Source organism: Cupressus sempervirens, chromosome 3 (genome assembly GCF_028749045.1).
Source record: "Cupressus sempervirens isolate cs-2001-9-10 chromosome 3, ASM2874904v1, whole genome shotgun sequence".
NCBI classification, from domain to species: domain Eukaryota; kingdom Viridiplantae; phylum Streptophyta; class Pinopsida; order Cupressales; family Cupressaceae; genus Cupressus; species Cupressus sempervirens.
In genome coordinates this window covers 75,359,436-75,383,303 of record NC_143120.1, presented here as the reverse complement: position 1 = coordinate 75,383,303, position 23,868 = coordinate 75,359,436, and the positions used below count along the sequence as shown (strand labels likewise).

Genomic DNA, 23,868 nt, shown 5'->3' with positions numbered 1-23,868 from the left:
TTTACTTGAGTAAGATAGTGACTGATATATCTCTGAGATGATTGTGCAGATTATCAATGCTCTTTCAATAAATGGTGCTGTCAACAGATGTATGAGAATAATTAATAACAAGATTATATGCCTGTGCAAGACTGCGGTCTATAGTACAGATATATAACCAGGAGACGGTTAATGGTAATGGAATACACCTATATTGAGATCGCAGATGCTTGAGATAATAACATGGATTGTATTGATGCTTTCTCTCAATCAATCGAATCAATATAAATATGAAAAGGAGAAGTCATGTTTACATAGAGACATGACTCTACGTGGCATGTGCCACGTAGGGTCATGTCCCTACATGGGCATGGTGCTTGATAACACAATATGATTATGGTTTAATAGCCTGATAACCTCAGAGCAATATAACTTTCCATAGTAATCATTTCTGGGCGCATAATATGCAAACCCGATCTCAGAGTAATATCTATATTGATACATAAATAATGATCACCATCTGTATGATCACAGTTATGTAATCTTGGAGATCTTAGATCAGACAAAGCACACGGATAGATGCCTGATCTGGGCAAGGCAATGAATCATTATGTAGTTTATCGTGTCTGATCAGAATTTGATCTCTCTCTCTCTCTCTCTATATATATATATATATAAATATTTCCTTAATCAGATCCGACTGATACTATATTTCAACAATTTTCACTATACAAAATAATAAATTTGAAATTATTTAAATATAAGTAAGTTTTGGATCTTGCCAATAGTGGCATGTTGTGATGGTTAAGTTGTTGAGTTGTTATCCTTGCCATCAAGGTTCAAATCTAATGGGGATGAGGTCCCCTGTTTGTGACCTCAATGGTTCATAGCTCCAGGTCAAAGCGTTTACCCCTCTTTTTTTTTTAAAAAAAAAAGAAGTTTTGGATCTTAAATCTAATACTATGAAAATCAACATTATAAAATTTCAACTAATTTGTTTATAATGTCATGTGACAGTTAAATAGTGACAATGTGATTCTTGTCATCAAACTTCATATCTTTGTAAATTTCAAATCTTGTCTATATTCATAACTGAAATTTTAAATTAAAGGATTTACCCTATTAAATTGAATAGAATTAAATTAAAAGCAGTGCCATTTGACATAAATGAAAATATAAAACTAAAGGTTATGTTGTTGGTCATTGGAGGCAAGAAGCAACCAAAACATATCAAACTGGAGTTGCGGTGTCCTTAACAATTACGACTAAAGAATGTGGAGTAGTTATAGGAAACCAATCCAGGCTGGGTTTGGGAATGAAAAGTCGAATCAATTCTGAGTAATCCAACAAATGTGTGACTCTGCTAGCAGCCTGTGAGTACAAATTGAAAATAACAAATTAAAATTGCTTGAATAAAATAAGCCTTGTGACTGAGTATATGCTTGGTATAAAATCTCATAGCTATACTAACAACAAGAAGTGGACTGCAGAGCTATTCTGCGGTAAATAACATAATTCTGTTTTTTTAATAGAATAGATGTATTTAAGTACCTATGTTAGTTTCCATTTTTATGTTCCTGGTTTTTTAAATATTTCAAAATCTAACATTTGACATGTTTTTTGTGTTTTCCATTGTATATATATTCAATTGATGCAGATCAATTATATGAACAAGTTGCTTTCTTGTCATAATAGATGATTGAATTTCTCTGTAGAGGTTGATTTAAGATTTTATTTCTTTTATAGGTTCTGATAATTTCTTACGAGACATTTCGAATGCATTCATCCAAGTTTGAGAAAGAGGGTAGTTGTTGTCTTCTCATTTGTGATGAAGCTCATAGGCTTAAGAATGACAGTACAATTACAAATCGGGTAAGTTTGTTTGGGTTGATGTCTTGAAACAGTTCAAACTATATTGACTGAATACGAATGCTTAGATATATTGTCTACAAATTTTCATGTTGATTGTATTTGTCTACAAATTTTAATGTTTAATGTATCTGGTGTTGTAATGTTTATAGAACAGGCTTTAGCCAGTCTGCAATGTCGTAGGAGAATTTTGCTGTCAGGAACACCCATGCAGGAAAGTTGCTACCTTTGAAGCGCGATGTTAAAGTTTCATAATTATATTTATAATGGCTCATTTTTGTTGTTATCGCTTCTAAGTCCTCCTAGATCCTTATGTATGCAGAATGACCTTGAGGAGTTTTACGCCATGGTTAATTTCACAAACCCTGGCATTTTAGGCAATGCATGGACATTTCGTCGCCACTATGAAGTGAGTATACTCTTCTTTATTGAACTACTTGCTTTAAGTCAGAATGAGCACATATGCACATGCAAATTTATTTCATTTACCACATAATCCATATAAAATTAAAGGCATAGGAGGTCTAAATGTACACAGTCATAAAGTTAAAATAATCATTGAACTATCAAGTTTGTGTGGCCTAATTTCCTAGGTGCAAAGGTTTACTATTTTATGAGAAGAACTGATTATATCTGTAAATCCGGCTATGTTGTATCTGTAATTTTTGGGGAATTTGTTGCAATTAAACCACCTCAGCAATATCGTCAAACAGGCAATATTCACCTAATTTGTGAAATGTACTAATTGAACTATCAAGTAGAGTTTTGTGTGGCCTAATTTCCTAGGTACAATAGGTTCACTATTTTATGAGAAGAACTGATTATATCTGTACATCTGTCTATGTAACTTTTGGGGGAATGTTTTTATGTGAAATTTGCTGCCCTGATTGCTACCAAATTTATTGCAATAAAACCACCTCAGCTTGTAGATATTGTAAGTCCCCAACTTTTAAAGTTACAATCAATTAAATTGATTTTATTAAGCTATCAAAAATAAATAAATATGCAAATGATGACATAATATTTAATTTATTTTAATATAATAGTAAAATTAAAATATTATTAGAAAATGGCAAAGCGCTAGAGATGCTTGTGGAGGGGCTTCCACAGATATGATCGTAGGAAATATAGTGGGACAGCAACCAGGGAATGGCCTTTCAACAAACGCTTTCATTCTGGGTCTGAAAGGCAAAGGGTGGTTTCTAACGATCCCCACAAGCACTTAGATGAAAATGGCTTGTTTTTCAAAAAATGGCAAAGCACAGCGAAATCTGATGTGGAAGCTAAATAGTGTGCAAATGGCTTGGATGCTGGGCAACAACGAAATCAATGGGGGTATGCAAATATGAGACTGCAAAAACCCATCCTTTTCAAAAGTTCGGAGAAAAGTTTTAGCGTCCGAAAACTTAGCGTCCTACTGGTCAACCGTGTGAGGTAAGCCCAAATGTTATACACTCAACAGTAGTTAAGGTGTTGATTGAAAATAATGACTGGATTATCTTAGTGAATGAGCTAAGGTCTTTTTCATAAAATAGAGCAGGCTATGGCTAACCTTAAAAAAACCTAGAGATTTGTTTGACACTCATTGGGGGAGCAAAAATTGTGAAAGTGGATAAGGCCATTGAAACAAAAGATTACAACAAGTACACAAGGATTTGTATTCTATGGCAATTTGTGCACCCATTATTAGAGATGGTCGAACTCATTACAAGAGATGGAATCTGGAGACAACTTGTGGAGGTTGAAGAATTGATGAAGTCCTGTCAGCCTTGTAATGGCCGTGTACATCAAGTTGGAGAATTCCCAATAAAGTCAAGAGGTAAGGGAATACAAAGTGAAATCTTATAGAAGCTCATTGCTAAAAAGGAAGGGGAGGCCTAGAGAGAAGTTCACGACTTTATCCAAACAATGGATGTTAAAAATAGAGGTCACATGCTGTGGAAGCAGGATGACCGTTTAAGATGTCTAGATGATCTATAGATGGAATGGTGCTATAAGGGCAATGAAAAGGTCAACAAACTCCCACACGGGGAGGTCCTCCAATATGAAACAACCGATGTGGTTGATTCACACCACAAAACCTTTGCAGAAACTTCACTCATTGGTTCGTCCAACCAAATTTGAGATGATCCCCCTTTTTGCAAATGTCTTGGATTCACTGGATCCTTTTAATACAGATAGGGAGGAAATCTTAAAGTCTGATACTCCTAAGATAACCGCTTTTCCCAGACAAGTGTTGACTAAGAATGCCACACCTCATAATGATATCTTTTTGGATTGGAATACTAACAATAAGGTGGACTTGAGCCAGATCTAGAAAACTCTAAAGGCTTTGGAGGAAGATCTTACAAATGCCTCCATCTCTGAGGCTGTGCAATAAGAAATGGTTAGGCGAGAGTGTGATTCAAAAGATTTGATTATCTACAAGGACATCCCAATGTTGTCAAAGAGAAACTTGGAAAAGGATTTTGAGGATGCAGTAGATAAGTGGTGCAGGAGCACCTTGAAGAAGTTCAAATTTGTTGTGTTTGAATATTAATATGGAATAAATCCTGTTGGCAACAAGTCTGGTAAGAATGAACCAAAGGAGGGCAATTTTGTTGTGAAAAGTCCCAAAGTTGGCATAGTGTAACTAGGAGGTCAACTTGGGTCAACATGGTCAAAGGATTGTCAAAGCACGTGAGAATATGCCAAAAGTCATATTTGATGTCTAGATGTCCAATGGGAAGTGTTGGAGTCATTAGAGCAAGGTTTTGATTGAGTTGCAACAAAATTGTCAATGTTGCTCAAAAGTTGCAAAGTTGCAACTTGACAAATTTGTGCAACTTTTTGATAACTTTGAGGATTTGCCACCTATGGTCAGGAAATTAGTTGGTGCGCACTCTAATTGTCCCAAGAGCTTATAAGAGCCTTGGAAAACTATATTTGGCCAGTTGGCAAGTAATCTAAACAAGCATTCTACAAGTTTTATTGATTTTCCTATGTTTGGCCGTACATTTTCCATACTATACTTGATTAGTGATTGATCAAATCTTTGGTGGTAGTTAGAGTTTTGAATTAGCTTTCTTTTGCAACTTCTTTGAGGTCTCTACATGGTCATTGATGGATTTTCCATGCAAGTAGGTTTTAAACCCTCACAAACCAGGGCTTTGACTGTATAACGGAGATTTGCTTGACATTCCACAGTTGAAAACTCCCATGGCTTGGTGGAATGTTATGGTACACTATATAGATCTCATTTTTGGTAGAGTTAGAATGGTTTGGATTGATTTGCTACTTTTACTTAGAAGCCCTAGATTGATCATTGTTTATTGGTGAGCCAAGAGGACAAAGCGAACACCCAAGAAAGTGGGTTGTATGGATTGAACAAATGGATGAACTCATGTTTTGGTGTTGTTTGATGCCTGGGAGACTTGGATTAGTGGTTAGTTTGATGGGTTGAATGCTCTATGTTGATTTTGAAGACAAGTTCCCCTAACCCTACTCAAAGAAGCCTACGAGCCTAGAAAAAAGGGTTTTGTGGAAGGGTGGGTTATTGGAAGAACCTAGATGCAATTCTGCGAAATTGTTTAGATTATCCAAATGAGTGTCAGAAATGGTTGATAGGTCAAGTCCTTGTTCAGTTGAATTTGGAAAGAAGTTTGAAAAACCAAGAAAGGAGGCCTAGTTCTATTAGGTCTCTTAGGCCTAACTAGTAAAGCAAGTTGAAACTTGTCAAACTAATGCGAGCTCAAAACTAATTCATTTCAAAGGAGTGATAAGCAATGGAAAAAGACTCCAATGACACCTTAGAAGGTGTAATCCTCATGGTAGAGACCTTGTGAGTTGAGATTGGTGAGTGTATGAATTTGCCTAGCCTAAGGAACTTGGGGAAGTGCAAGTTAGATTGGGTTGGAAGACATTTTGGGATGATGAAGCCTCGTCTTTAGAGACCTTGGGAAGGTCTAGGAGTAGATACCCTTGGAGGGATCAAAGCATTGAAGGAGAGAAAACTCGAATTCACAAGAGCCTCTACATCAATAAGGGAGAAAGTAACAATTATGAGGCATAATACACTATGGATGAGGATTGGGATGGTGAGGAATACCCTAGTTTAGATGGTAAGTTCTTTGGGCGTTGTTGAATGATCCTACGAAAGAGCTACAAATTGAGTCATTGCCCAAGGCATTTCGAGATGAGCAAGTTACTGCAAGTGGCATTATTCACCATTAAGTGCAAGTGAAATGTTGTAATCAAAGACTCCAAAACTCAAAACACAACTATGATCCAATCCAATTTTAGGACAAATTCTTTTTGAAAGATATGACTATTAGGAATCAAATCTCCGATTCGTGAAAACCTCACAGAGAGATACCCAAGAACTAAACCAAACAAATCCTTTGGGAAGAATATTGGAGTGTGATATAACACCTCGCCCTTCTCACAAATTGAGATCTCTCAAACTAAACAACAAACAACAACTTAAGGCATAACCACAAACTTACTCCCCAAATCATACTAAATAACTAACAGAGCCACTTAAGATATTGAGTCAAACAACTTAAGGTAAACCAAACCCTTAGGCTCAAGAGACAAGTCATTCACTTGGCTGTCTTCGTCTCTAGGAATACTTGAAATTCCTCGCAATTCACCTTCAAGAATTTGACTTTGTAACACGACAAAAAATTCATTGAGGGTTAATTCTTCAAACTTACAATGATTCTCATTTGGTTGCTTGAGTGTTTCTGAATGTCTCTCTCCATTTGCTACCTTTTCCCTTCCTTTGGGTGAATTCTATAGATCCCTTGATTTTCTTGTCAACTTTTCCTTGTGATGTAATGCATGAAAGGTAATCCTCCATTTGGTCATGAAGCTCGACCATGCTACCTTGTTGTAACTTATTTCCTTCTTAATCCTTTGGTTCCCAACTTGAATGACAAGTGCCATCTTCATTTGATGGCCAACTTGAAAGATCAAAGCAATCCTTGCCACCCTCGGGCGATGCTTCCTCATACCAACCCATTTGAAACTTGATTAAGTCAATGGCATCTTTGAGTTTCTAAGTCTTTGATCATAGTTGCCACTTGTGAACAAATTCACTACCCTTGGCACCCTCAAGTGATGCTTCCTCATACCCACCCATTTGAAACTTGATTAAGTCAATGGTGTCTTTGTGTTTCGAAGTCTTTGATCATAGTTGCCACTTATGAACAAATTCACTTCCTTGCAGCTGATGGGAAGATCATTGACCTCCAGCAAAAGCAAATTCACTCTGCCTTAGTGTTAAAATGAAAACAATTAAAAGGGAACATGATTCGAAGGGTGCCATCTTTGGCCTATAGCCAATTAGAATTTGTTTGGATTAAATCATTTTCTGCCACATGTCGACTTGTCAAGGAAGTTTGGCGTTTTTAATGTTCACTTTTCTATTTGTTTTTTAGGATAATTTTTCTATCAAATTTTATCGCCTCCCTTATTCCCTCTATTTGTTGTTCTAAAATTCGCTGAAAGGTGCTAACTTATTTGCTTGCTCACCACCCCATTTGGAGAGGACTATTTCTTACTTCATTGCAGGTGGATATTAGATATGGTTGAGGATATTTCTCTCAGCTGGGCAGAATCCTAAGTCTTTAGAAGATTTTATCCTCATGAGAGGGTAGATTCTACCCTTTGTTGATGAATCATCACGTCAATTCAAACCTGGTCTTTTACCTCACTAAAACTGACTTGATTGATCCTCTATTGCCCTCACCTTGTGCAAGTTTGTAATTTCTAACTCTTGAAGGTCAGAAATCTCAACATGAAGAGGACAAAATCCTCTTGGCAGAGTGGATTACGTTCTTCATAGATGATAAATTTGGTTGCACCTAAGTGTTTGTTGCTTTCTTTGTCTCAGATTATCGTTGGTTTTGTTGCTTTCTTCGTCTCAGATTATTGTTGGTTTTGTTGATGTTTGGTAGCTGCAATAGAGATCAGTTTTCCTGGTTTTTCTCTGATTGCTTCAGTCATCCTTTTTATTTGCTTGGTTAATTTTTAGTGTCATCGTTGTTCCTTATTCACTTGTGATCGATGTTGGTTGTATTGGATGTTTGCAAGTGAACTTTGTTCACTACATGTGTAATACAGTGATGTGGAGAAAGTTAAGAATTTTTCCTGTAACTAAAAAATAATAAGTGTATTTTAAACATTTTCACAGCTCTGTGTATGAGCAGCTATCATGCTCCTATGTTTTGTGCATGTTTAGTAGTGCTACATTTTTATGTATCTGTGTATCAGGTTTTCTTAGCAGCGATACTCTGTTGTTCATTATTATCTCTCATCATGAGTGATCATTGAGTATTGGAGACATTGAAAGGGAGCAGAAGTCTTGTAATTTGTTCGCAATTCAAATAAAGGATTTTTCTTTTTATTCAAAATTATTGCATCTCTTTGGCTGCAATTATATATTTCTGGCTCATAAATTCAACAGGTTTCAGCTGGCCATAGACTTCTCCAAACTAAGACAACTAAGTGCTGCTCTCAACCTGACTAATCATCAAGGTGAAATTCAAGTTAGAGGGAGGATTTTCCCTTGTATGACATTCAACATCATGCAATCATCATCATCCTATACTTAAAATCTGTATTTTATACCAAGCTGAGAGGGGAACAACCTCATTTACTTTCACTTAACCTTAGTCTTTCCTAAGATAAATTTCCAATTGGTCTTGCCTAAGGAGCAGAATTTTCATGATTGAGGGGACAAAAGGGTTCCTCTAGTCAACTTCTTGGATTTTCCGCCAACTCCAAAATGCCCTCTCAAGACTTTGCTTAACACCCATTTACTTGCACGCCCTGAACTTGGGATATTTTGCCTTGTTGTGATTGTCAAGACTAAACTCAAAGTCAAGGACTTGACTGAATTTTGATCTCACACCCTCAATATGACTTGGAAATTGCTGCTGCCCATGACTCCTAAAACCATCTAAACCTATTGGCGAAGCAAAAAGAGGGGTCCCCATTTGCAATGGGGCGATGGTGTGAAAACTTCACAACAGGACTCAAGAATGAAGTCAACTGTTGATGGAAATTAGTACATTCCTAAAACAATCAAATCTTAATCACTTATCTTCTTTTCATTTGCCGCTAATTTGTCATGTAGATCCTTCAAACACAAAAGGTAAACACATATCCTCCTTCACAAGCTTAGAGGAAAACTAAATATTTGTCAAATACAAAGCTTGCCTGACTCTTGCTACCTAATATTTAGTTTTTAGATTTTCCTTTAGTGTTTACTAGAACTTGAAAGGTCTAAAATCAGTTGATGTATGACAAACAATCTTAGACACAATAAAGCTTCATTATGCCTTTATCAGAGTTCTTTAGATTTCATTACATCTTCCCTCCAACTCAATTTTATCATGGATATGATACTTAGAAATGATGAGTGTCTTTGGATTTCATAGGCTATAATATAATAATTCTTTTCATTCAACTTTTAGGGGTTAGGCAAAAGCAATATTTGGATTCCTATGTGTGCAACTTTCTCAGACACGTTATGCCTTCTCTTATCATTAGGTTTGTTTCGTTGTTCAAGCTCATGATTAGGTTGTGTATTTGTTTATATGTTTATTCCTTGGGTTGTGCTTTTCTGTGAAATTTTTGCTGGTGCACTTATCATACAATGATTTATTTCTTTACCCTTTCCCTTCTATGCCTTCGAGTGGATATTTTACTTCTTGCTTTGCTACAATATCATGGTGGCTTATGCTTGAAGTCGTGTGTAATCTGGAGATGTGTCCCCGCCCCATCTCAAGACACGTCTTAGAGACTTTTTGTGCTCCTTGAGACTTCATTTTCGTTTGGAGACTTCACATCCCATCTTATGCCATTTCCTCTTCTTCTGCTAGGTTTTTGGCCATTTCCCATGCCTCTCCTTTGACGAAAGGTATGTGAAAAGGTGAAAATCAAAATAAAAAACATTGTTTTCCCTCATTCAGCAGCCGTGTTTGATGAAGCGATTGAACCAGACGTCTTTAATGAATCACCCTTAGCTCTACTGCCACTAGAGGACTTTGAGTTTGAGAGTGATAGCTGTCTAGAGAACATCATAGCTAAGGACCTTGATGCATGATCAAAATGTTGAAGAGTAGATAGATTTCTGATTTTTGTTTTTTTTGCAAATCAGCCCCAAACCATCAATGTTTTAGAGTTTCAATCTGTAATGATATCTAATATGAAATATGTAGTGTTTGTTTTGAACTCTGTAATAACCGCCCTTCTTTTCTTGTTGAGGAGACTTGCAGCCTACTAAGTATTATCAATTAGAGTGCTATTTTCAACATGGCATTTTGACAAACACTTAGCAAACATACAACAATAAATAAGCAAAGTTTTGACCTCCTTATTTGCTGATAAAATATTGATTTTACAATAGAAATGTTTACATACAAATGCCTTATAGGCTGCAGCAAATATTCAGATTGGCATTTAACAATTACAATGCCTAAAATGAACAGTATGATAGAAGGAACTTGGAAATAGATGCCGTAGTGATCTGCAAATGAAATGGCAACCTCCCAATCTTTAACTAGTGAGAGTGAATAAGAAAATCAATGCAACACTGTTCGCATACTGTAGCAAAACACTATTTACGCACACTGTAGCAAAATCATTATTCATGCGCATTGTAGCAAAACACTATTTATGCACACTGTAGCAAAATCACTATTCATGCGCATTGTAGCAAAACACTATTCATGGCTGCAAGGAACTTCTGACTTGAACTTTAGAGCTCTCTTAAACTATGTGCGAACTCACCAATAAATCCCATCGTGTTTCCTGAATGAAAACACTCGATAATCCTCCTGACTGTGTCATTCAACAACGAAGAGAATGCTAGTAAAGAGGGATTTCATCCTCCAAGCTCAGCAATTAGATTTCCCAGAAATCCAATAGCATAATAGTAATATCATCCAAGTATACCCCAACTCATTCTAGCCAAGAGAATATAAAGTCCTCCAAGAAGTCGACTTCATTTGCATAAGCAATGTGGGATAAATGGGAAACACCTTTCTTAATTGATAAGTCTTTTATTTAATTATCACTTTATAATAAAGTAAATTAACTTCGGCATTAAAATCATATAAGAGTCGAACTCAGAATAACATGTATGATAGCTCGTCAGAAAGAACTCAACCAAATCCGCTAAGCCGAACACTAGAAATTTCCATATCACTTGACTCCCACTGACTTACTAAAAATACTGAAAATACTACCAAATGAGCTCCCTAATCACTTCATTAGCTTATGGAAGCTCCTATCATAGGCTAATCTATTGACCTTGATGGTCACATTAAGTAAGGGACATTACAGTCCGCCCCCCTTGAAATTGCTTGTCCTCAAGCAATCTCAGTTTTAGATGCTGCAATACTTGCTTTTTTTTCCTAAGTAGCATCCTCCTCTGGTATGTTTCTCCACTTAACCAAGTACTCCTTAACTACCCTGTTCCTAAGAGTTCTCTCTTTGGTATCCATAATAGTTTTAGGGACCAACACAAGCTTACCCTGCTCATCCAACGGTGGCAAATCTGCAGAAGGCACAATTCGTTGACCAATGGCTTTCTTAAGTCTCGACACATGAAACACATTATGTACTCGATTGCCCTTCGAAAGCTCAATCTCATAGGTGACATCACCCACTCTGCAAATCACTCTGTAGGGGCCATAAAACCTAGGCTTCAGCTTCTCGGTTCCACTCTTCTTGAGCGATGACTGTCTGTATGTTTGTAGCCTTAAGTAAACCATATCCCCTACCTCAAAACTGCTCTCTAGCTTGTGCTGATCAGCATACAACTTTTGCTGATTCTGAGCTTGTTGTATGTTCTCCCTGAGCACTCTCAGGATATCCTGACTATCCTGCAAAAGTCTTTGGCTTTGGGCACTTTGCTGTCCCCCAAAACTAAAACGATGAAGCTAGTTGCTTCATAACCATATAGTGCCATGAAAGGAGTCATCTTGATGGACATATGATAAGTGGTATTATAACAATGCTCTCCCATATGCAGCCATCTGACCCGCGCTCTCTGTTGTGCACTCACATAGTTTCTCAAATATCCCTCCACCCATTTACTCACAATCTTCGTCTGCCCATTTGTTTGCGGATGGTAACTAGTGTTGGGTGTAAGATCTGTACCATACAACCTAAACAATTCCTGCCAAAAAACACGCATAAATTTACTATCTCGGTCACTGACTATGAATCTAGGCAGCCCATGTAACTTGAATATCTCTTTGAAAAAAAGATCTGCCACTTGTGCTGTTGTGTAAGTGGATGGAATATCAAAGAAGTGAGGGAATTTCTTCAAGTGGTCTACCACCACATAGATGCAATCTCCCCCTTACACTCGTGGTAACCCGGTGATGAAATCCATTGAAATACTTTCCCATTTCCTCTCGGGAATGGGCAAGGGCTGAAGCAATCTTGCGGGAAAAGTGTGCTCTCCCTTATTTTGCTGACACACCACACACTCTCTCACATATCTATGCATGTCATCCTTGAGTCCCCTCTAGGTGAATCTCTCACGGATTTGCTTATAAGTTTTGAACACCCCAGGATGTCTAGCTATAGGCACATTATGAGATGCCCTCAAGATCTCGTCTCTAAACTGTGATGTAGGAATCAAATAAATCCTCTCCTGAAATTTGATCAATCCATCCAACACCACATACCTGTAATCTTCAATGGTGCTTGCAACTATCCCAGAAGCCCAATCATCTCCTCAATTCTTCGTTGCAATCTGATCTCTCCAATCTCTTGAAATTTTTGCTAGAGCACACAAGTGAGGTCTTCGAGATAAAGCGTCAGCCACCACATTTTTCTTACCTTTTACAAACTCTATGTCAAAGTCATAAGTTTGCAATTTGGTAACCCATTTTTGCTGCCGGTCATTAAGATCATGCTGGCCCATGAAGTATTTAATATTGTTGTGATCAGTCTTGATCATAAAATGCCCACCTACCAAATAAGATCGAAATTTGTCCAACACATGCATTATGGCCAACATTTCCTTGTCGTAGGTAGAATAGCTCCTCTCAACTCCTCAGAGCTTCCTACTCGTGAATGCAATGGGGTGTCTCTCCTGCATTAATACTGCCCCTATCCGATCTCCTGAAGCATCACACTGAAGCTCAAATGGTTTCATAAAATCAGGTATAGCTAGAACCAGACAAGATGACATCACTTGTTTGAAGTGGTCGAAACATCTCTGTGCTGCCTCTGTACATGTGAAGGCCCCCTTCTTTGTGAGATTCGTCAAAGGTGTGGCAATCTGTGAGAATCCCCTAACAAACCTCTTGTAAAAACCACATAAACCAAAAAACCCCTTGAGCTATGTGAGGTTTGTGGGAGTAGGCCAATCCACAATAGCTCTAATCTTTTCAAGATCAACCCGAACACCATCTGCACTAATGATATGCCAAAGGTAAAGGAGCTCAGTCATGCCAAACTTGCATTCAGATTCCTTGGCACACGATGACTCTCTCTCCAGAATAGATAACACCTCCTCCAGATGTTGTAAGTGCTCCTCCCAGGTCATACTGAAGACCAAGATGTCATCAAAGAAAATCAAGATGAGTCTCCTCAATTGCCTCCTGAATACCTAGTTCATACAACTCTGAAATGTAGTGGGTGCATTGATTAGCCCAAACGGCATAACCATAAACTCAAAGTGGCCATAGTGACATCCAAAGGCTATCTTCTCGATTTCCTCTACTCTCATCCGAATCTAATGGTTTCCAGATCGTAAATCAATTATGGTGAAGAAGCATGCCCCATGCAGCTCATCAATCAACTCATCAATCCTAGTAATAGGATACTTGTTTTTAATTGTTTTCTTATTCAGTGCCCTGTAATCGATGCACATGCGCATCGTCCTAGCCTTCTTCTTTACCAAAACTATTGCTGAAGCAAAAGGGCTTTTGCTAGGCCTAATGTGCCCCATCTCCAACAACTCCTTAATTGCCTTCTCTATCTCACCCTTGTGTTTCTTAGGATGACGATAAGGAGTAATCATAACTAGTTTGGCTCCCTTCTCGAGCTCAATAACATGCTTTATCCCCTTGTCAGGAGGAACCCCATGCGGAATCTCGCCAAATACTTTAGCGTGCCTGTTAAGTATCTCCTAGATATTTGGTGGATGACTTTTCACCTGTAGCTCTCATGAAGCCGACATAGTGAAACATTCTGCCACCCACGCTTTGTCATCATACCGAAAAAGTCTTTGCATTCTTCTCAAGGAGATTACTCTACAATCCCCATCTAAAAGTCCTTAAGTACAACAATTCTGCTCTCATGTTGGAACCCCATCTCCAATTTTGCTAGGTTGAGTGTAAACTCAACTAGCGAGGCCATCCATGTCATGCCAAGGATGACATCATAATCTCCCATGTTTACTACATAGAACTCATCCTCCAACTCATAGCCATCTCCAAACCTAATGTGAAGATTAGATATCTTCTGAGTGCATAATAATTTGTCACTCTTAGCCACCATGACTCTAAACCCAACATGCTCCCTAGTTTGTAAACATCTCTTGGCTACCAATTGTGCATCTATAAAATTATGTGTAGCCCTAGTGTCAATGAGTGAGATCACTTTCTGCCCCTGGATAGTGCCCCTGACCTTAAATGTGATTGCTTTTTGAGCCTTGTTAAACATGCCAACGACCTCTCATCCTTAGGAATGCTGCTCTCCTTTGTAGTGCTACCCTCATCCGAATCGGAGTGCTGATTCTCCTTCTCTGATTATGACTCCTTTGTTGAGAAATGCTCCATTTTATTTGCCTTAGCCTTGAGAGGGCATTTATGAGATAAGTTCCAAGGCTCTCTTCAACGAAAACATAGCTTCTTCCTCCTCAACTCATTCAAGGTGTCATTGTCAAACTTATTATCTCTTTTTGGCTGAGCATCCTTGTGAAAAGGTTTTTTGTCCTTCTCCTTATCCTTCTTCATATGTGAATCCCTATGCTGAAATCTGCTCCTAAAAGAAGAAGGTGTTGAGTCATGAGCCTTCTTAGTGGCCTCCTATAATGTAGCTGGGTCATGCCCTTGACCTAACCCCCCAAGGGATCTGAGAGTTTGTCCAACACTACTAATCTCCTCTTTGAAATATTTGACCAACACAACTAACCTCTGAAATTCACTGATATATGTCTCAGTTGATCTCCATTGCTTGAGCTGTGGCATCCCTTTCAACTGTATATCGGGATCTTTGGTATCAAATCTCTCTATGAGTTTCTCAGTGAACTCCTCGTAAAATGTGATTTGATTACGCCCCAAGGTTACCATGCCATGGTGCCACAACTCATACGCTGGACCATCCAAATGAATAGCTGAAACTTGATAGTCTCCTCCTTAGGCATAGGATTCAGCTGCAAGTATGTATCTACCGTCTGCACCCAAGCTCGTGCAATCATCTTCCCTGAAGCATCATAATAAGGTAAAGAAAGTTTTCCAACTTCTTTCTCCCTCCCACTCTAGGCATGTGCCTCATCCTCAAGTCCATATAATCTTTGAGGGAAATATCCGCCTGAAACTCTGGTCCACTAGCCTCTCGGTCCCTCATGAATTGATCTTGAAACTCGGTAATCTGTGGTTCATTTACTGGTTGACCCGGATCTGTGGGTGGGAAGGTGGGTAGAAGAGGTTTCGAGCTTGCTATCCAAGCTGGGTGTGCAACATGTTTAAAGTTATCAACCTCATTCCCATTGTTGCCATGTCCATTGTTATTACCATTAATGTTATTCTCACGATCATTGTTGTTGCCTCGGTCTCCATTATTATCATTGCCCCCATTGTTATTGTTTCCATTGTTGGCATCACTTGGATTAATGTTGAGGCCCATTTGTCTAGCCTTAAGCTGCAACATCATGTCCATTTGTCTATTCTGCTCCTGTTGCATACGTTGCCCCTATTCTAATGTATCCAGTAATTGTTTGAATATCACCTTCCCGATATGGACCTGTATTCCTGCCTCTGCCTAGTCATGTATTCCTATCATCTCGGTCACCCATATTGTTGTCCTGATCAAAGAATCCATATGAATGGATTCTATGTCCACTTGCACGGATGAACTAGACTGTTTGCTTTGCAAGTCCGAAATCCTATTTTGTCTTACTCTGGTATTACATAAGTTATAAGGCCCTTGTCGCATGCTCAAACATACTTTCTTAACCTATTTTATTCTGATTTTAGTGTTTTGACATTTCATCAAACACTTTTTCCTCTCCCTCGCTGTTCTAAATTTCTTGTAATGCCTCCATAGGATGGCAAGAAAACTAGGTTCTGATACCACTATAATAACCACCCTTCTTTTGTTTTTGAGGAGACTTGCAGACTACTAAGTATTATCAATTAGAGTGCTATTTTCAACATGACATTTTGACAAACACTTAGCAAACATACAACAATAAATAAGCAAAGTCTCGACCTTCTTATTTGCTGATAAAATATTGATTTTGCAATAGAAATCGTTACATACAAATGCCTTATAGGCTGCAACAAATATTCAGACTGGTATTTAACAATTACAATGCCTAAAATGAATAGTATGATGGAAAGAACTTGGAAGTAGATCCTGTAGTGATTTGTAGATGAAATGACAACCTCCCAATTTTTAACCAGCGAGAGTGAACAAGAAACTCAATGCAACACTGTTCGCCTACTATAGCAAAAACACTATTCATGCGCACTCTAGCAAAAGCACTATTCACATGTACTGTAGCAAAATCACTATTCACGCACATTGTAGCAAAACACTATTCATGGCTGCAAGGAACATCTGACTTGAACTTTAGAGCTCTCTTAAACTATGTGCAAACTCACTAATAAATCCCATGATGTTTTTTGAATGAAAACACCCGGTAATCCTCCTGATAGTGTCTTTCAACAATGAAGAGAATGCTAGCAAAGAGGGATTTTGTCCTCCAACCTCAACAATTAGATTTCCCATAAATCTAATAGCATAATAGTAATATCATCTAAGCATACGCCAACTCATTCCAGCCAAGAGAATATAAAGTCATCCAAGAATCCAAGAAGTTGACTTCATATGTGGGATAAATGGGAAACACCTTTTTAAAACAACTTTTATTTAATTATCACTTTATAATAAAGTAAATTAACTTCGGCATTAAAATCATATAAGAGTCGAACTCAAAATACCATGTATGATAGCTCGTCGAAAAGAGCTCAACCAAATCCACCAAGCCGAACACTGGAAATTTTCATATCACTTGACTCCCACTGACTTACTAAAAATAGTAACTCTTGAAAATATTGCCAAATGAGCTCCCTAATCACTTCATTAGCCTATGGAAGCTCCTGTCATAGTCTAATCTATTGACCCTAATGGTCACATTAAGTAGGGGACATTACAAACTCTTTGACTCTTTGACACAAAAACAGTTGAGATTTTGTTTGTCTCCTATTCTCCAAGTACCCCCATCTCTTGGTGACCTTTGGCCTGGACATATCCCTCAAGTATCTAAAATAAACGATTCCTGTACCCTTCTTATTTCCACCATCAAACACATTTTCTGCCCACCTGCAGATTTGCAAGAACTCTTCACTCTAACCTTCACAGCATCAGAGGTTCTTTTGAATCATTCTTTCTTGCTTTGATACCATATTAGCCTTATTGGATGTGGCATTAAAGTTACATATAAGTCCAAGGAATTAAACTACGACACTCACAATTGAGGAGAAACCTCACAACTAGACAATCCACATGCAAAAATGTGCTAACAAAACAAAAGTACATCAAACTATTGTTGCCATTATTTAATTACTTTGATAGTGTATATCAACAATTAAATGCATATGCCATTAAACACATGCACCCATTCATATTCATGAATGATTGTATGTTTTTCAAAGTATTCATCCTTCATCTATAATTCTTACCTGAGTTACCTGTTGGAATAGCTTTGTCCTAGTCTTATTTTATAAGGGAACTCTTATAAGTTATGCCCCATGCTGTGTACTGAAGATTGGAATCAGGTAGCTGTTTTATATGCATTAATTATTCCAAATACAGATTTAGGGCACATTAAAAGTGCAGGACAAGATTACCTTTTATCTAATATTGTTTAATTTTGGGCTCTTTGGCGATGAGTTAAGACACCAATTCTTCGTGGACGAGAGCCTACTGCAAGTGAGAAAGAGAGGATACTAGGTGGGGAGAGGTCAGCTGAGCTTAGTGAAAAAGTTAATCAGGTAAAAGTGTTGTTCATTGTGTTTGATGGTGATTTTCTCTTGCATAGTATATGTAGCATTCAAATTGTCTCTTGTATACAGATTGATCAGCATCTAGATTGTAACATGCCTAATGGACTAAGAATTTTAAATGTTTTAGTTAAAAAACATACACAAGCTTGCCACAGATTTTGTTAAAGTCATTTTTTATTTTGCAGTTTATTTTGCGCCGAACCAATGCATTACTATCAAATCATCTACCACCAAAGGTAATTACTATTTTTAGAAGTTCTTGTAGATATTTATTTACGGCTTTGTTTGTGGGTAACTTATAAAGAACTCCAAATTTATCCTAATAGGTGAGAATTCATATATTCAATATGCCATAACGTTTGATTGTATATTGTAAGGTACTTCAATTCTCTCAACAATAAATACGCTAATGGCTATTTTTTACAATTTTACTAAGGTTTTCCACCTGAATTACAATATTGGCTAAATGAACCTGATGCATCGGCTCATAAGCCCCCTGTATAGAGAGGAACATCATAATTCTGAGAACTATGAATTTTCTATTTCATATTTAGCATCTTTTACTCAATTACAGTAGGAAGATGTGAACATTTGTAGGATTTGTAAGTGGAAACAAAGAAGTTCTATCTTGAATGGTTGTATACATCGGGCACGATGGGATTTGAATGTATACGGTCTTCTTAATTTTATATTCTTGAAGCTGCTCCAATGCTCCTTCCTGACAGAAAGCCTTGATAAATTTGATTATAATCAATACTTCAGAGTTGTTTTCTATTTCTTTGGTGGTCTTCTTTTGTATGAGTGGTTTGTCTCATTTCTTGACTCTGTGTGGATAACTATTTTTCAGATTGTGGAGGTGGTTTGTTGCAGGATGACTGATCTTCAAGCTAATTTGTACCGGCATTTTATTCAGTCTAAGAATGTATGTATGTTTTATATCAGCTGTTTTTATTTACATAAATTAAATTTAAATATTTTTTTGCTTACATATTTTAAGGGCAACTCTTTTAGTTGATCCTTTTCAGCAACTTAGCATCTTACAAACGTTTCGTAAATATTTTCAGGTTAAGAAAGCTCTTGAGGACCAAAAACATTCCAAAGTCTTAGCATCAATCACAGCCCTTAAAAAGCTTTGCAACCATCCTAAAGTAAGTCACACTATTTTTAAATGAGATTGCAATATTATGTTGAAATGAGTGTTACATTATGGATTTTTCGAGTCTGGAGATCGCAATATCATGTAATTTTGAGTTTTGAGATTGCAATATCATATTGAGATGCAGCAAGCCAAGAGGCATGGGTATAAAAAGGGATGAGCTTTAAACATGTTAGTGAGATAGAATGTCAACCACATTATGAAAGGGCTTAATATTATAAATGTTCGATACAAAGTAACGAGACTTGGACCCGGCTTGGACTCGGCAAGGGTTACTTGACTCGTGACCCGGCTCGGACTTGGCAGTGACTCGGAAAAGTGATAAAACCCTTGAAATTTAGAGATTCTTTTGGATTTAAATTAATTCCACACACCAATTCTTGAATAAAGATTAAAGACACAATAACATCATAAAATTAGAAGGTAATTTGATCACATATGTAACATACATCGATTACGTAACTACAAAGGCAAAAAAATTAAAAATCAGCCGAGTTAGATGAGTCAGCCGAGTCACCTAGGCGAGTCAGCCGAGTCACCTAGGCGAGTCAGCCGAGTCACGCATCCGAGTCAGCCGAGTCAGCCGAGTTGACTTGCCGAGCTAGGGTCATAGGTCATTTTGACCCGGCTGAGGTAACTTGATTCGCTGACTCGGACGACTTGCCCGACTCGTGGCAAGTCTTGTTACTACGGTTCGATCGGACTGACTTGCATATTGTCTTTGTTGTTAAGTGTCCAGCACATTCCCCTTGGGATTCGACATGGTTTAACAACATCCTATAAGATCCTTAGATGCATCTTTTGGGAGAAACAACCAGCTGAACTCCCCATAATTGGTATTAGATGGGTCAAGGGCTCAATCCGCTTGGGTAATGTTGAGGGGGAGACTTTTGGTAAGTGTCCAGCATATCCCCTTAGGATTCGTAAGATTGTTTAACAGCCTCCTATGAGATCCTTAATTGGAATGATAATGGTTTCCTGACTAGATGCATTTTTTGAGAGAAACAGCCAGCTTATCTAAGTATAGTCCATACAATTTAATAATTTAAATTTTAAATACTTTTTGTCATACTATTATCTGGTTTCTGCCAAAAACTGACCGGTTTTCCTAAATTTGCCGACATGACATGAAAATCTGTAAATGAAGGTAAGTTCGTTTTCTCAAACAAAGAAAACTTCATCTTATCTATAACGTTAAAAACTCTTCTCATCTCCAGCAATTCCCTACAACAATTAAATATTTCAGTTTCTAGTTTTGTTGTTGCCAACTTACTTTGCATGTTCTTATAGATGAATCTCAAGTATAAAAATTCCGTCTCCAAAATTTCTCAAGTAATTGTGGAGCGAGATAATGTTCATTGTGTAAATAATAAACATTGAACTAAATATCTGCTCTCCATATGCTACTGGATAATTATCTAACTTCATGTCAAGCACATTGCAATATAAAATAAACATACAAGTTGAACAAGATATGTGTGAAAAGCGCAATAATATACATAAGGAACCAGGATGCAATCTGTTATGGTTTGTTACGCCCTTCGCTTGTAGTGTGTATTGGTATATATGTGGGCCAACTTATGACACACTTTACATTTATAAAATGATAGGATGTGACACTAGCTAATTATGTCCATAAATATGGATAAGCAAGGCTGTCTCATATCATCTTGCTACAAATTTGTGGAGTTGTCTTCTTGAACTGGCTTGATTATATAACATATACTCAATATTCTGCTCCATCTCCATAATTTTGCCTCTAATCCAGTGATATATTAATTTCATTAAGAATGCTTTCATAGCTTTGATTTGGGCAACATTGGATGAAATTCCGATTTTGAAGAATTGTGTATATGTTGCCAATGGTTGTTATTTTTTGTGCATTTTTCTAGGGAAGTTGCATATTCCTTCAAAGCAGCCACAATCCAGTTTTCAGCATTTTGTAATTAAAATTTTGAGTGATTTGTTGGTAAATTTAGCTGTAAGAACCCCTGCTGGTTCTAACTCAAGAAGTACCAAATTGCTTTACCTTTTTAGATGTTTGACATTTTGTCAAGCACTTTGCATGGAATCTTTATCTCGTTGTCCTTTATTTTCAGATTGTATTTTCTTGCTTGCAATGATTTTTAAATGAAGTATAAATGCTTCCAAATGATTAGTAGGAAATCCAAGTAAAGAATTGGAATACAAATGCAATCCTTGTTAATCATTTGAATGCATAAATATGTTTTTTACATGTTAAATATGCATTAATAGCCAATAGACATTTTTACAAACAATTGGCATGCAATCTAACTTAATTAAATAGATAACCAGTAAATGTTGTTGGCGCCCAATATATAGCAGCAGGAACAATTAAGTCTCCATGCTGAACTTCAATATATGGCAGCCAATGGTATAGATGTTGCTAGCAGATGCAACGTTGCTGCTGTAGAAAACCCAAACACAAGTCTATTAAGGAAATTGCTGCTCCTCACAAACCTCATGAAACTTCTCAGAAGTCACCGCTCAATGTAGAATCCAATAGCAGATCAAAACACCAAATTGCAGCTCATAAACACCTTCAAAATAACAGTATTGTGAACAGAAATGAATGCCAGAAAGGGGCGTCAAAACCAATAGCAAATTGGAGCAAATAATGTGATCAAATTGGTATACTGTAGCACCAATTTGTCAAACCTAATATGCAAAATTAATTCTCAAACTCAATACATAATTCGCTGGGCATTTCAACAATTCCAAGTGCCAACAAAATGGAGGAATCAGTCCTTTTCTTCAGCCAATATTGAAACCCTCATGAATTTCACAAAGTCATAAAATGCAAATGATAAGAGATCCATAAATTAAAGCTAGAGACTTGTTTTAATAACAAATAAAGCCAAAATCTTCTTCAACACACCAGCGACCACTAGCTTCTTCCATACTCTTTTCACTTAAATGCAAAATTTACTTTTGGTTGCATATTTGAATTTGTAATAAAATAAAATGATAACCATTTCCTCCCAAACCTTTAATTAATTCCTTGGCATAGGCTTCCATGAATTAATTAAATAAGTGGCCTCTTCCAATCATGACTCAACCCTGAAGTGAAATTATAAACTTAAATTATAACTTTAGATTAAGCCATTTAATGATTTAATAATAATCTAGCCACTAAAATAATAATAACTCCCAAAATACTTTTAACTTAAATATGTCATCTGAAATAGGAATCATACTTATTATTTTCCCATGAGACCAAATGCACTTTTCTAAAATAGAAAGGGTCCCTCAGAACCATCAATAGACTTGCCATAGATAGCAGGTGCATGAAACTGCCAAACAAAGACCAAACTAGAACATAATGAAATGTGAATAAGACAAGACCCTCCCATAACAGAGTCTCTGCCTCAAAAGATCCTTTATCCATAATAATTAGCCTACGAGGATCACAATAATAGGCTAATCACTCAAACTCTGATGCTAGTAAAAATGGGGATATTACAGTCTGCCCTCCCTAAAATTGTTTGCCCCCAAGCAATCTCATAAACAAATAACACATTAGTCCACCTGGGTCCCAAGGGTAGAATCATGTAATGTCCCTGTGATCTCGAATTAGCTCCTATATCATCATCACCAATCTAACTGAAAAAATCTACTAAACTGAGATGAATATGACTACAGAGGTTGTAGGCGTGAATATCTCATAGGGAAGCAACTTAGAAAGCTAACAAAGCTTGCTTCTTTGAATTGCGCAAAGTAATCTGCCATACACATTATCTGGCCCATGTGCAACTGAACTATGCACCTGAAAACATCGTGCACATGAGAGTTAAAGTAAAACCGTATGTACTCGGCATTAAGTACACATCCCAGAATTCCTCTGCGAGCCCTGTATGTAACCTTGATGCACTATGAGGATCCCAAACATGAACAAAATCCTGCCAAGAAGAACATCCTCCAACATTTGTTGCTCAACCCTGAACTCAACTTCACCAAGCCCAAGATGGTGAAGCCACTCAATGAGACCCAACCAAACATCATTACTAACCATGTCAGCACTAGGGACCCAAAGCACACTAAACTCACAACCATCCCTATTATGGAAATAAAAACATCTGGAGGTGTCTATAATGCGACCACTATCTCTATCCTCTATAGGGCTTCCAAGGATGTGCTATCTCTACATGAAATCCATGTTGCAATCACTAATCACATCTATTGTAGATGGCAAATACTCATCCCACAAAGGATGGTACAACCTCGGAACCTTTTCCACACTGATGCCTCACCAAAACCTCTGTGTGTGGATCAGAGTAGTAGTGATGAGTACTCCCTATGCAGTCTCGATAAAAGGATCCCACCTCAGTGAAACACTGACTGTCACAGTATGAGAACCTTTGTTATCTGACTCATCACCAACAACCCCTGCAGAAGATGTAGCTACAAGAGAACCTGGTGCAACATGCTGTTCTCTGTTGCTCTACTATATTGGAAACATGTGTAATTGCAATGGATGTAGCCACATCCTCATCATTATTTGTGGATATAGGAACATCACCAACTGCTGCTATAGGAAATGGGATTGTATCTGCAGATGGTCTAAACTGTGCCCAGCTCCACTTAGGCGAGTGATCAACT

The 23,868-nt window shown here is 37.4% G+C and overlaps 1 protein-coding gene across 2 annotated transcripts in view; it reads left to right on the top strand.

Annotated features, from left to right (window-relative positions):
• Positions 1 to 23,868, top strand: part of RAD54 (DNA repair/recombination protein) — a 115,507-nt gene that overhangs the window by 50,699 nt on the left and 40,940 nt on the right. For both annotated transcript variants that reach the window (XM_089818420.1, XM_089818419.1), the window contains 7 exons: positions 1,726 to 1,851; positions 2,006 to 2,062; positions 2,171 to 2,257; positions 17,985 to 18,080; positions 18,278 to 18,328; positions 18,940 to 19,014; positions 19,157 to 19,240. In XM_089818420.1, coding sequence (XP_089674546.1) covers positions 1,726 to 1,851; positions 2,006 to 2,062; positions 2,171 to 2,257; positions 17,985 to 18,080; positions 18,278 to 18,328; positions 18,940 to 19,014; positions 19,157 to 19,240 — 576 coding nt within the window. The remainder of the gene's footprint in view (positions 1 to 1,725; positions 1,852 to 2,005; positions 2,063 to 2,170; positions 2,258 to 17,984; positions 18,081 to 18,277; positions 18,329 to 18,939; positions 19,015 to 19,156; positions 19,241 to 23,868) is intronic.